Below are 13,020 nucleotides of genomic sequence, written 5' to 3'. Positions count from 1 at the left end.
GAACTGTAATTCATATGATGTCATAGGTGGGCTCAGAGCTTCTCTGTGTTCTGTGAGTGATGGGGCCTGTTGTTGTGCAGTACAGCCTTCAGATGCAGTGTGGGTAGTGTAGGCCTCTGGGTCACTGCAAGTAACACTGGCAGGTACGTCTGGCATCTCCTGATCCACCTGTGAGGATAAAGGGACAGGAGACACACCAATGAAATAGGCTACATCAAAGCATTTCTTTGTTTGACTTTTATTGAGAGATAGTTGTAACACCTGTGCCTCCTCCTGTGATAGGAGGTCGATGGTATCGGGGTCTGAGGTGAGGAGAGAGGACAGGTACTGCAGATCCAGCACTGCTCCGACCTGTGAGGGAAACACAGAGGGGTGGTGGTATCAAAACCCCAAATATCAACTGCTGCAACCTACAGGAAAGCCAGAATTAAACTGTTGTTTGAATACTAGCTTATCATGTGTGAAAAAGAAACAGTGACATCATGCACAATGGATGGAGGACCACAATGGAAAACAAGTCTATTGACTTTATTGTGTTTACATCAGAGGCTAGTGGGAGGAGCTATAGGAGGACGGGCTCATTGTATGGCAGGAATGGAACGCGGTACCACACATGGAAATCACATGCTTGACTCAGTTCCATTAATTCAATTCCAGCCATTACAATGAGACAGTCCTCCTATAGCTCATCCGACCAGCCTCCTCTGGTTTATACCCTCAACAGTTTTTGTTAAATGTAGCTGCTGCCAGGTGTAACATGTTTTTTAAATTGTCAAATAAAATAAAACCAGCGCATTATACTATTTAAAAGATTATTAGTAGACAAAATCCGCTACTGATCTGTGTAAGAAAAGAAAAAAAGTGACATCAATTATTTTAACTGTTGTTCGTTCAAAACTCAAAAGGCACTTGCACATTTGAGCGATCTTTGATGCAGGTGCATGGTAACAGTTGAATAATATGAGAAAAAAGAAGAAACCCACACACTGCTCTTGATAGTATCAGTTATTTACTCAGCTTTACGTATTGGAAAGGGGGATACTTAGTCTGTTGTTCAACTGAATGCATTGAACTGAAATGTGTGTTCCGCATTTAATCCAACCCCGGTATCGGCCTCAAGGCCTTCGTCAGAGCTTTTGTGAGTGTTTATAATTTTCACCCTTATGTAGACATAGCTCCACCCACGTCCGTTCACTGCATCGAATAGGGTTGGAGTCGAGGGAAAATGAGCAACTGTTACCAACAATGTGCGTTTCATAAGTATTCTAATAAAATGTGTACATAAAACGTATTAAACACGTCTGTAAAACCACAATGAGGACATGAACCATCACTAAGTTTTCATTAATCATCGGGTACAGTGCTAGAAAAACGTCAGAGTCATCTGAAGTGGAGGCATTAATTCATGTTCACATTTATAACATGACATACAGGCATTTCATCATTAAGACCTTTAGGAATTAATGTCTGGAGGGTGGAAATCCTAAAACATTCTCTTTTACTCAGAGTATTATTTATATCACCTCCCCTGTGTGATATCTTAACTAGACTCTATGCCACAAAATCTGAAGCTAGAAATGTCATGTTTTCGGGTCATTAAAATGTACTGCGACTGGATAATCCCTGTCGTTTCTCCTGATTGAACTTTTATGTTCACTAATTCTGTTTGAGAGAACGAGAGGTTTTACCTACTTAACACAGCCCACGTGGACATTTAATCATCTTGAAAACATGGGTGGTGGAGCACATAATAATGTCATTTATTTGGAACCGTTTTCCTGTATGTAGGTGGCAGAAATATTCACACCTCATCATATTGCTGCACTGTGCGCCACCTTTTATAGCTACCGTTCAGAAGAGGGCGTAAAGGAGCCTGGCGCGTTTTCTTTTGTGGCTGGCTGTTGGCATGGAACAATTTGTCGCGTAAATTGCTACCTCTCCTATATACAATAAGTGCTGGGTTCTTAAATTCAGCTGGAAAACCTGGGTCCGATGATAAAACATGCCAGTGTTTATTAACAGCACCTCCCACTTTGCGCGAGTTCAAAGTATATGTGGTGGTGAACATTACTGTGTTCTTTCGCTCTGGTGTTTTTTTTTTGTAGCAGTTCATCTCGTGTTTTCCCTAATGCCAAATGAAGAGGTTCATCCACACATTGTGGAGTGTAGCTTCTTCTTAGAAACCTAATGCGCATCTCCACTGCTTTTTCTAGACAGTCCTCGGTGGAGTGGAATATAAGGCAAAGTCTGAAAAACTGGCTTCTTAGAAGTCCTCTTTTTAATGGCTCAGGGTGGAATCTGTCTCTCTGTAATATACTATTTATGTACGTTTCGTTTCTGTACTGAGTGGTAAACAGGGTTCCATTTGATTTCTCAATCCACACATTGAGGTAATGACCACGTTTAGTGTCACATTCAATAGTGGATTTGAGATTGGGGTCAATGTCATTGAGTAGTGCCATAAAGTCTGACAGCTCTTCTCCCGTTCCTTCCCATATGCAAAACATGTCGTCAATATATCGGTACCACTTCAGGACTTTATTCCCATAATGGATTTTCATTTGCATTGTTAACAAAACGTTCTTCAAAAAGACCCACATAAAGGTTAGCGTAGCTCGGAGCGAATGTGAAGCCCATCGATGTTCCATTCGTTTGGAGGTAGTATTCATCATCAAACCTGAAATAGTTATACTTCAAAACATATTCTGCCAGCTCTAGAATAAAGTTTGTTGGTGGGTATTTGTTAGTATCTCTGTCTCTCAAATAGTGTGCTAGGGCTGCTTCTGTCCTGGTGAGGTCCTGGTGAGGTTCTTCTGAATATGGTTTGTTTTTCTCGTATACACTGACATGGCTTCTTGTTCGACTAACCGACAATAGGTATTAATCGAGGAGTTGTTAACCATAGGACAGAATTTGCTTTTGGGCTTAAAATGGGTAACAGTTATTTGTTGGGTTTCTATGCCAGAAATAGTGTTTTGGGAAAACACATTTAAGTTTAATTTTGCGAAAGAATTTAAACAGTTCTACTTTCGTATCAAATGGTTTGTCTGTACATGTAGATGCAAAAGAGACACCTTTAGATTAGACTTTTTTAATATGTTTTATGTATACACTTTACTAGAATACTTATGAAATGCACATTGTTATATTTGGTAACATTTGCTTATTTTCCCTTTACTCCAACCCCATTCGGTGCATTGAACGGATGTGGGTGGAGCAATGACTACATAAGGTTGCAAATTACAAACACTCACAAAAGCTCTGACAAAGGCCTTGAGGACGATACGTAAAGCTTAATAAAGAGCAGGGATACCAGCAAGAGCAGTTTTCTTCTTTTTTCTCAACTGTTGTTCGTTACCTTAAAAATCCATCATCAAATGATATGATTTATAAGACTGAAAAGACAGAATCCACCAGGAAATGCTTATGATTGTAAGAAAAATATACATCACATCAATTCCTTTGTCTGTTCATTACCTTAGTGACAAACTCCTTCTGACTGCACAGCTCATTTAGGTACTCTGTGAATGAGCCTTCCCCGTCTCCTCCTCCCTCCTCTTCCTCATCATTCTTTTTCTCATCCCCCTCTTCCTCTTGATCTCTGACCTCTAACCTATCCCTGACCCCGATGGGGTCAATAAGGAGGGCCTCCATGGCTGCCGTGTACTCCCCGAGGGCACGTTCCTCCAGGACCTTAAGGGAAGTAGACAAATTGTTTGCCTTTGCTTAACTTTCTACACGGCCATGCCAACTCAATAAAGTTGAGTTAACTGCAACTAAAGCATCTGACAAGAGTGACTGGGTCATTTTGGGACAGTCTCTATAACCTACAAGCTTAGCTTCCAGCTACTTTGTCAATACCTTGATGTCCACTTTCCCTAGTCGGCGACCACGGGGCACTCTAGGACCACTGCGACTCTTAGTGGCCCTCTGAGTTTTGTCTTTGGCTTGGTTAACTCTGGTGTTGCATTTGGTTTCTGTCTCTTTGGCTGACGTGGTGGCACTGCTCTTCCCCGTGTAACCTGCAAAGCGGGGAGAGAGAGAGAAAGAGGGAGAGAAAGAGAGATCATCATAAAGTTTCCACACCATGTGGCTTCATTCATTGATACAAATGATTAATTCACTTTTTGGTTAATCACTAACTATATAGATAATTAACTATACACTACCGGTCAAACGTTTTAGAACACCTACTAATTCAAGGGTTTTTCTTAATTTTTTTAATGTTCTACATTGTAGAATAATAGTAAAGACATCAAAACTATGAAATAACACATATGGAATCATGAAGTAACCAAAAAAGGGTTAAACAAATCTAAATATATTTTATATTTGACATTCTTCAAATAGCCACCCTTTGCCTTGATGACATTTTTGCACACTCTTGGCATTCTCTCAACGAGCTTCATGAGGTAGTCACCTGGAATGCATTTCAATTAACAGGTGTGCCTTCTTAAAAGTTAATTTGTGGAATTTCTTTCCTTCTTAATGTGTTTCAGCCCATCAGAAGATAGCCCTATTTGGTAAAAAACCAAGTCCATATTATGGCAAGAACAGCTCAAATAAGCAAAGAGAAATGACAGTCCATCATTACTTTAAGACATGAAGGTTAGTCAATCCGGAAAATGTTGTGAAATTGCTGGTGACCTATTGTGACCTCTCAGTGGTAGTTAGCATGCAGGAATCCTGACCTTTCAACTCAGCCTGGACTCCACTCTGACCTGTCCCTGACAGTGACCTTTGTATGACCTTTGACCTTTCCTTAGCTGTCACCTCCTCCACCTCAAGCTCCACGAATCTAGAGTTGATCAAGTACACACACACATGCACGCGCGCACACACACACACACACACACACACGACACCTCAAATGACACCCTATTCCCCAACATACTTTAACATGATCAAAATGTATGTGCACTACTATATTGGTAAAATATTATGAGAAACAACCAGAAACTGAGCATCAATTACCAGGTCGTCCCATTCTCACGTTTCGCATGCATAGTGCTCTAATTTTGACTGGGCCAATTGGGCTCTGGTCAAAAGAAGTGTATACTATCACTATATAGGATATAGGGTGCCATTTAGGATGCAGCCATGGCATTTAGGGCCACTAAGAGCATGTTTTGACAAGCTATGTGACAAGTGTCTGTAATCTAATTACATTCAGAGATACTAGAGAGAGAGGAGCTGATCGAGGGAAGAGCTGATCGCGGACGACAGGAAACAGGGGGGGTAGAACAAGCCCCCATCCACATCGACTGGGCTGCAGTGGAGCGGGTCGAGAGCTTCAAGTTCCTCTGTGTCCAAATCACTAAGGACTTAAAATGTTCCACACACACACGTGCACAGTCGTGAAGAAGGCATGACAGCGCCTCTTCCCCCTCAGGAAGTTGAAAAGGTTTGGCATGGGCCCGCAAATCCTCAAAGTTTTACAGCTGCACCACTGATAGTATCTTGACTGGCTGCATCACTGCTTGGTATGGCAACATCACCGCCCTCGATTGCATGGCGCTACAGAGGCTGGTGCGAACAGCCCAGTACATCACTGGGGCTGAGCTCCCTGCCATCCAGGACCTCTATATCAGGCGGTGTGAAAGGGAGGCCAAGAAAGACTCCAGCCACTCAAGTCATAGACTGTTCTCTCTGCTTCTACACGGCAAGCAGTACATCAAGTCTGACACCAACAGGCTCCTGAACAGCTTCTATCCCCAAGCCATAAGACTGCTAAATATCTAACAAAATGACTACATGGACTATCTGAGTTGACTCTTGTATTTACATTTTTCTTTGCACTCTCACAGGACTCTACATACACACACACACACACACACACACACACACACACACACACACACACACACACACACACACACACACACACACACACACAATCATCATATACGCTGCTGTTACTATTTATCATATTTCCTGATGCCTAGTCACCTTAACCCAATACATATCTCCTATCACTCCAGTATCCCTGCACATTGTAAATATGGTACTGGAACAGACCCTGTATATATACACTGAACAAAAATATAAATGCAGCATGTAGGCTGTATCACATCAGGCCGTCATTGGGAGTCCCATAGGACAATTGGCCCAGCGTCCGGGTTTGGCCGGTGTAGGCCGTCATTGTAAATAAGAATTTGTTCTTAACTGACTTGCCTAGTTAAATAAAGGTTAAATAAAATGTAAAAAATGCTAAGTGTTGGCCCCATGTTTCATGAGCTGAATTAAAAGATCCCAGAAATGTTCTATAACCACAAAAAGCTTATTTCTATCAGATTCTATGCACACAATTGTATATCCCTGTTAGTGAGCATTTCTCCTTTCCCAAGATAATCCATCCACCTGACAGGTGTGGCATATCAAGAAGCTGATTAGACAGCATGATCATTACACGTCTGACACCAGCCACCCGGACAGCTGATGAAACGGAGGAATATTTCTGTCTATAATAAAGCCCTTTTGTGGGGAAAAACTCATTTTGATTGGCTAGGCCTGGCTCCCCAGTGGGTGGGCCTTTTCCCTCCCAGGGTCACCCATGGCAGCGCCCCTGCCCGGTCATGTGAAATCCATAGATTAGATTAAGACTTGAAACTACTAATGTAAATTTAATCTAAATTGATAAATAAACTCTTTCCACATGATTCGTATCTTTATATCTTCAGTAGGGTATCTTTGTTAGTAGCCTCCAATGTAATTCCACAATGATGCAGTTACCCACTTATTTGATAATCTAATCAAACATTCCATCTTTTATGGGGAGAACGTTCTGTTGATGTTAACACGAAAAGCACATTTAAAGGAGCCATCTGGGGGATGGAATTAATGGCAATATAAGTATAAAAATGGATGAACCAATCCCAGATTGCTCTTTAGGTGCAGAGCTATGGGAGTTACAAAACTGTAAAAACTGTGAGGGTAATAATTGGATGGCATGTCAGTGTTAACATTTCTTTCAAAAGTTGTGTGTCTTAACAACTGTGCCAAAGTTGAATGACATCTTGTGTTTTGTGAGGACACACACAGACACACTGACTGACTGTAACGCCCTGGCCATAGAGAGGGGTTTTTGTTCTTTATTTTGGTTAGGCCAGGGTGTTACATTGGGTGGGCGTTCTATGTTCCTTTTTCTATGTTTTTGTATTTCTTTGTTTTGGGCCGTGTGTGGCTCCCAATCAGGCACAGCTGAAGCTCGTTGTTGCTGATTGGGAGTCACACATAAGGAGCATGTTTTTCCTTTGGGTTTTGTGGGTAATTGTTTCTGTTTAGTTTTGTACCTAGCAGAACTGTAGGCTGTCGTTCATTTTCGTGGTTTGTTTAAAGTGTTTCTATTAATTGAATATGAACACTCACTCCGCTGCGTATTGGTCCACCTTTTCCGACGATGACTTCTCTGTTTCATCTGACGACGAAGACAGCCCTTACACTGACTGACATGCACACACACACACACGCACCACACACACACACACTGTGGACTCACTTCTTGGCCAAGTGGTAGTACTCCATACGGTCGTAGTTGGAGAGCTTCCTCCATTCTCCCACCGCTACACTGATGCCCTGGGTGAAGAGGAGTGAGGGGTACTGGAGACAGAGGGAACGAATCACTGGACTGAAGAGACACACACACACACACACACACACAGGGTTAGGGGTAGCACAGTCAATAAATATGTAGCCAAAACCGTAACAAAACCCTCTACAACTCTCACTCACAGGTCCTCTACTCAGAGACTTTTAGTTTTCAAGTTTTAATGTCACAAGTACAGTGAAATGTCTTTCCTGCAAACTCAAAACCCTACAATGCAGTAATCAATAACAGTGTAATACTATTAATAACAAGGTAGAAGAAAAACAGAATATATTAAAATATGAAGAACACAAGAAGTTAGTATATACAGGGTCAGTTCCAATACCATATTTACAATGTGCAGGAATACTGGAGTGATGGAGGTAGATATGTATAGGGGTAAGGGTACTAGGCCTCAGGATATAAGATTAACAGAGTAGCAGCAGCTTGTATGTGAGTGGGTGTGCGTGTGTGTAGAGTCAGTATAAATTCATATTATGTGTGAGTGAGCAGATGATGGTGTGAGTGTTTGTGTGTGTGTGTTGGAGTGACACTGTGTGTGTGAGTGTGTAGGGCCCTGTGAGTCTGCATAGTGACAGTGCAAAAATGTAAATAAAAGGTCAATAAGATACAAGGTTTCTATTTATATTCAGTTATTACGTGGTAATAAAGACTGTATTACCAAAACAATACACAGCACCAAGTCACCGAGCAAGAGTCTACATAAAAACTAGCTAAACAAGAATAGTTAGGGGAAAGGGGGATGGAAGGTACCCTATAGAATGCACTCCGTTTTTTATATTTTTTACCTTTATGTAACTGGGCAATAAGTTAAGAACAAATTCTTATTTTCAATGACGGCCTAGGAACAGTGGGTTAACTGCCTTGTTCAGGGGCAGAACGACAGATTTGTACCTTGTCAGCTCTGGGATTTGATCTTGCAACCTTTCGGTTACTAGTCCAATGCTCTAACCACTAGGCTACGCTGCCGCCCCAGCCTTTTGTCCAGGGCTCTATGAATAATAGTGCACTACATAGGGAAAAGGGTGCCATTTCAGACTCAACCCCAAAACTCACATGAAAAAGCAGGCCAGGGCCTCTGCGTCAGGTCCGCTGTCGGGGTAGATTTTGCTGGCCATGTCCCGGAGGTTCTGCCACCACCTATAGTTCTCAAACATCCCCCGGGAGGAGAAGCCCTCGCTGCGACACCAGGCCTGGGGAGGTGGGGTCTGGCTGGGGATAGAACCAGGGAGAGGACCGGGTAAGCCTGGGCCGAGCTGAAGGTCCGGTGGTGGTTGGAGGTGGTTAGGGCGTAGCTGGGGGGCCAGTGAGAGGAAATTAGTCCTCGGTTGGGGGGTCAGTGAGGGGCGATTAGGGCCTGGTTGAGGGCAGTTATGGTTCATCTGGGGGTGATATGAAGGAAAGTCTGGTGGGAGATCCAGAGGAGGGCAGCTTGGGATAAGTATTGAGTGACAGATCACCGGACAAGGGCCATTCGATATGGATGGAGACTGCTGAGGTTGTACGGGTGAATATGTTGGCGATTGTATGGGTGGAAAGTATGGGAGAGACTGAGACTGTGGTTGGAGACATCGCAGGTGGGAGCCTTCAAGGATTCTGTCCCTCCCCTGTGAGTCAGACTTAAGAGTCTCTACACCTGGTTCTTGTCGAATGTATGCCGCTGGATACAATATTACCAGAGAAGAGAGACTGGGCTCAGTCTTGACAGTCAGTGAGACTGGGGCTGGCTGTTCTGGTTGTAGGCCTGTCTGTGCTGGGTCGGATTTATGAGGTGGCACCGGCTCAAATTCCTGGGAGTCTAGGTGAGGGAGAGGATCATTAGCCTGTATCTGGACCAGATCAGAAAATTTTTCTATCTCTATCTGAAGTGGCTCTGAGGCAGGCATGGGATTTTCAGATCGCATCCCATTGCACAAGTCTGGTTGGCCAACACATGACACTGAACATGATACAGCTGGAGAGGCCAGGTCAACCTCCGATTCAGTCATAGAGGTCAATGCTGTGGCCGGCTGCTCGGCTGGGTCGGGCTCCCCTTGTAGCTCAGGCGGTGTCTCTGTTGTAGATCTTGGGTTTTCTGAGTCTGTGTCAGGGCTTGGGTCTGGGTCTGGCCCCAGCTTCAGCATAGCCTCTAGCTCTCTGGAATCTATGTGAAGATGAGGAGTAGGCCTGGGCATAGACGCCAGCTCAGGGTCTGGTTCCTCATCTATCTGAGGTGGTTCTAAAGCAGATATGGGATCCTCAGAGCCCCTCATGTCACATGGGTCTAGTTGTGGTCCTAGACAGAGTGCTGTCTCTGACACAGTTGGAAAGGAGAGATCAGTCAGCAGGATCAAACCTGGGACTGGATCTTGCTGCTTTGATGGTTTCTGTGCTGAGTCGAATTCCTCTTGTGTCTGACATGGAACTGAGTCAGAGTTTGTGTTTTCAGGGTCCACCTCTGGGCATGGGGCTGTCTCCAGCTTCAGAACTGACTCTGATTCCTCAGGGTCTATGTTAGGAAGTGGAGAAATAGACACCGTCTGTGCAGGGTGTGATTCCCATAGTATCTGAGGTGGTGGCTCTGACTCAGACATGGGCCTTTCCGAGTCCACCCCACAGTCTGGGTTTGCTCCCTGTGCTGTTACAGACTTTGATTCATCCGGGTCTGTATGAGAAAGAGGAGTTGGTATGGATGCTGTCTCTGTATCGCCAAGGTCCATGGGAGATGATGTTCCTTCTTCTTCCTCCTGGGGTAAAGAAGTGGATTGTGGGGTTGTTTCCAAAAGTGGATTGGTCTGGAATTTGAATTATTGCACCTGCCAAAACATACAGTATTTGATATCATGCTAAACTTACTGTAGTTTTGGGAGATTCTGTTTATTGAGAGTCAGTGAGCATCTCAATCTCTCCCTGAAATAGGACTATTACAACTAGTCTAGCTCAGGGATGGTAACTTTGATGGGGTTGGGGCCACAAAAAAACTGAACTCTTCATGATTGGCCGCAGCGGCTGGTGGGTCTGTGAACCCACATCCATACCCCCATGAGCAAAACAATTACTAGTTGATGCCATGGGGCGGAGAGAAGTATTGCTATTTTATAAATTCATTTCATGCAATTCTACTCATTTTGCCATTTGCAGTTTTACAGCTAATTTCCTGCAATTCTACACATTTTGCCATAGGGTGGAGGCAAATGATTGCAGTTTTTAATATGATAACTGAAGATCAATGGGCCCCACCCTGGTCGGTAATTCGACCATGCTTACTAGGTTACAAGCGTAGATAGCTGGCCGCTTGAATAATTTACCAATCTAAAAATGCTGACATGGGCTAATTGAGTGACTGCTAATGGGCAACCAAATTTCGAAATTGCACCTTGTGTATTCTATTACTATAACTAGCAACATTAAATTGAGACCCCGACTGAGTCGTCGTTGCCTCACCCCCCTCCGGACATCAATGATCTAGCTACATCGAAAACAACTATTAGCATAGTTTACCTATGTAATAAAGCTAACTTTGTAAGTGTCATAAACTATCACAGACAGGCTGCCTCTTATGATGGAGACTGGTGAATCTGATGTATTTAAAGCCAGCATAATAGGGAAAATACATTGATATCCCACTGGGTAATTTGATTAAACGTCAGAAAAACTTGAGAAGCCTAATGATACCGTGGCTTTTCCGTCATGTTGTCAAATAATATATAAACTCACCTGTTATGGCATTTGTTTTGGACGATGTTTTTCAATCTGTGCGCACACGCAAATTATAATTTGGCATTTTTCGTTCATTCTTTTTCGAAAATAAACATTTCGAATTCTGATTCTAACTCAGATAGTTGCGATGATCAAACGTTCTGGGGACAAAAAAAACTATTATATAAACAGAACATGATAATAATGTTGTACAGACTATGTTTATAAAATATTATAATACGAAAACTCTTTCAAGTATGAGGGCTGCATATAAAACTCATTTTCCCGATTTGCTTTGCGGAAGAGGTATCCTTTTGCTTACGGATATCCGCTTTTTAGTTTCTACCCAAGGAGAAAAACTTGCACGTGGATCGCAGGAACGCGAGATACATTTTCTGTCAAATAAAAGTGAACAAGTCCACTTTGGTCGGTGCAGTAAATTTGTTTATAACTTAAAAAGCACACGTTATTTACCACGATGTTCCTGCAGTTCTATTTGACCGAGAATGGGGAGAGAGTTTACACACTGAAGGTTTGTTTAGCAAGCTACTTTTTATTTATTTTATTTAACTACTGTACTCTTAACGTTTAGCAGTATTCAATGTGGAATAGAATCGTGTCTGCTCTATAGACATTAGCTACATATTTTCAGTATTTTAATGCATTTGTAGGACTTTATATGGTGTTATTGTAGCTAGGTCCTGATTTAACTAGCTAGTTAGCTAACTTTAGTGTTTATGTCCTACTTAGATGGCAGGTCAACTAATTATGCGATTCATAAGCTTCTCAAAGGATTGTTCCACGTTTCCAAACGTATTCTTCTGACCCTACAACTTGTATGTAGAAAATGGGCCTGTCCAACACTAACATCCTAGCTATTTGACAAGTTATACAAGGCTACTTGTTCATGCTTTCTCTTTTCTTCTCACCCCGCTTTCCTCACGTTCTCCCATGGCGTGGCTCAAAAGAAGGTGGATCTATTGGGCCAGCCCACCAGCTCTGCCCATCCTGCCCGCTTCTCGCCTGATGACAAGTTCTCCAGGCACCGGGTGACCCTGAAGAAACGCTTTGGCCTCCTCCTGACCCAGCAGCCTAGACCCATCCTGTGACTGGAGAATGGAACAACACTTTCCCAATAACTTATGGCTGATTAATGCAACATGGCTGGCCCACCGCGTTGGCTTGGATATTTTTTTTATTCACATTGTCCTTTCCAGCATGCTGTGATATGTAACCAGTACAGCTCAGCTTTGTCCTGTATGTGTGAATCAGGCTTTGATTTACCATCAATTGATTTGAGACGCTCGCTCCTCCATTGTTTGACAGACATGGGCCAAAGGGGTGCAGATGGCTATTGTTTGTTGACATCTGTTTAGGATGTATGCCTTGGGGCTAGCCTGAGATATCTGCTTATGAAAGTCTCAGGCTGGCACCTATATAGGCTGTTTGATTTGCTAGAATGTGTCATTAAATTTAGTTTGTTTTATTTCTGACTTGTTTACAGAACACTTATAATTTTGGACATCAAATTCTGCATTATGATTATCTTGTAATCCGCAATGTGGTTTCAGAGCTGTCAAATTGAGGTGTACTATTGTCAATATGTTCTAAAGATGTTTTGGAGATGGAGAATAAATGAAATGTGGAAAGTACATTGAGTTCTACTAGCTACTGTTTCACTTGCTTTCCCAACTCTTGGTACATCTGGGACAAACCACTTTTGTAGGGATTTATTT

The 13,020-nt window shown here is 42.8% G+C and overlaps 1 protein-coding gene across 1 annotated transcript; it reads left to right on the top strand.

Annotated features, from left to right (window-relative positions):
• The first annotated feature begins 11,583 nt into the window (after positions 1 to 11,583).
• Positions 11,584 to 12,936, top strand: LOC106577940 (H/ACA ribonucleoprotein complex subunit 3). Its single transcript, XM_014156415.2, has 2 exons — positions 11,584 to 11,816; positions 12,253 to 12,936. Exons 1-2 carry the CDS (start codon positions 11,763 to 11,765, stop codon positions 12,391 to 12,393), a joined length of 195 nt encoding a protein of 64 aa, XP_014011890.2. The 5' UTR covers positions 11,584 to 11,762; the 3' UTR covers positions 12,394 to 12,936.
• Positions 12,937 to 13,020: the final 84 nt, after the last annotated feature.

This window comes from Salmo salar, chromosome ssa18 (assembly GCF_905237065.1).
Source record: "Salmo salar chromosome ssa18, Ssal_v3.1, whole genome shotgun sequence".
NCBI classification, from domain to species: Eukaryota; Metazoa; Chordata; class Actinopteri; order Salmoniformes; family Salmonidae; genus Salmo; species Salmo salar.
This window is presented reverse-complemented; position numbering and strand designations above follow the sequence as displayed.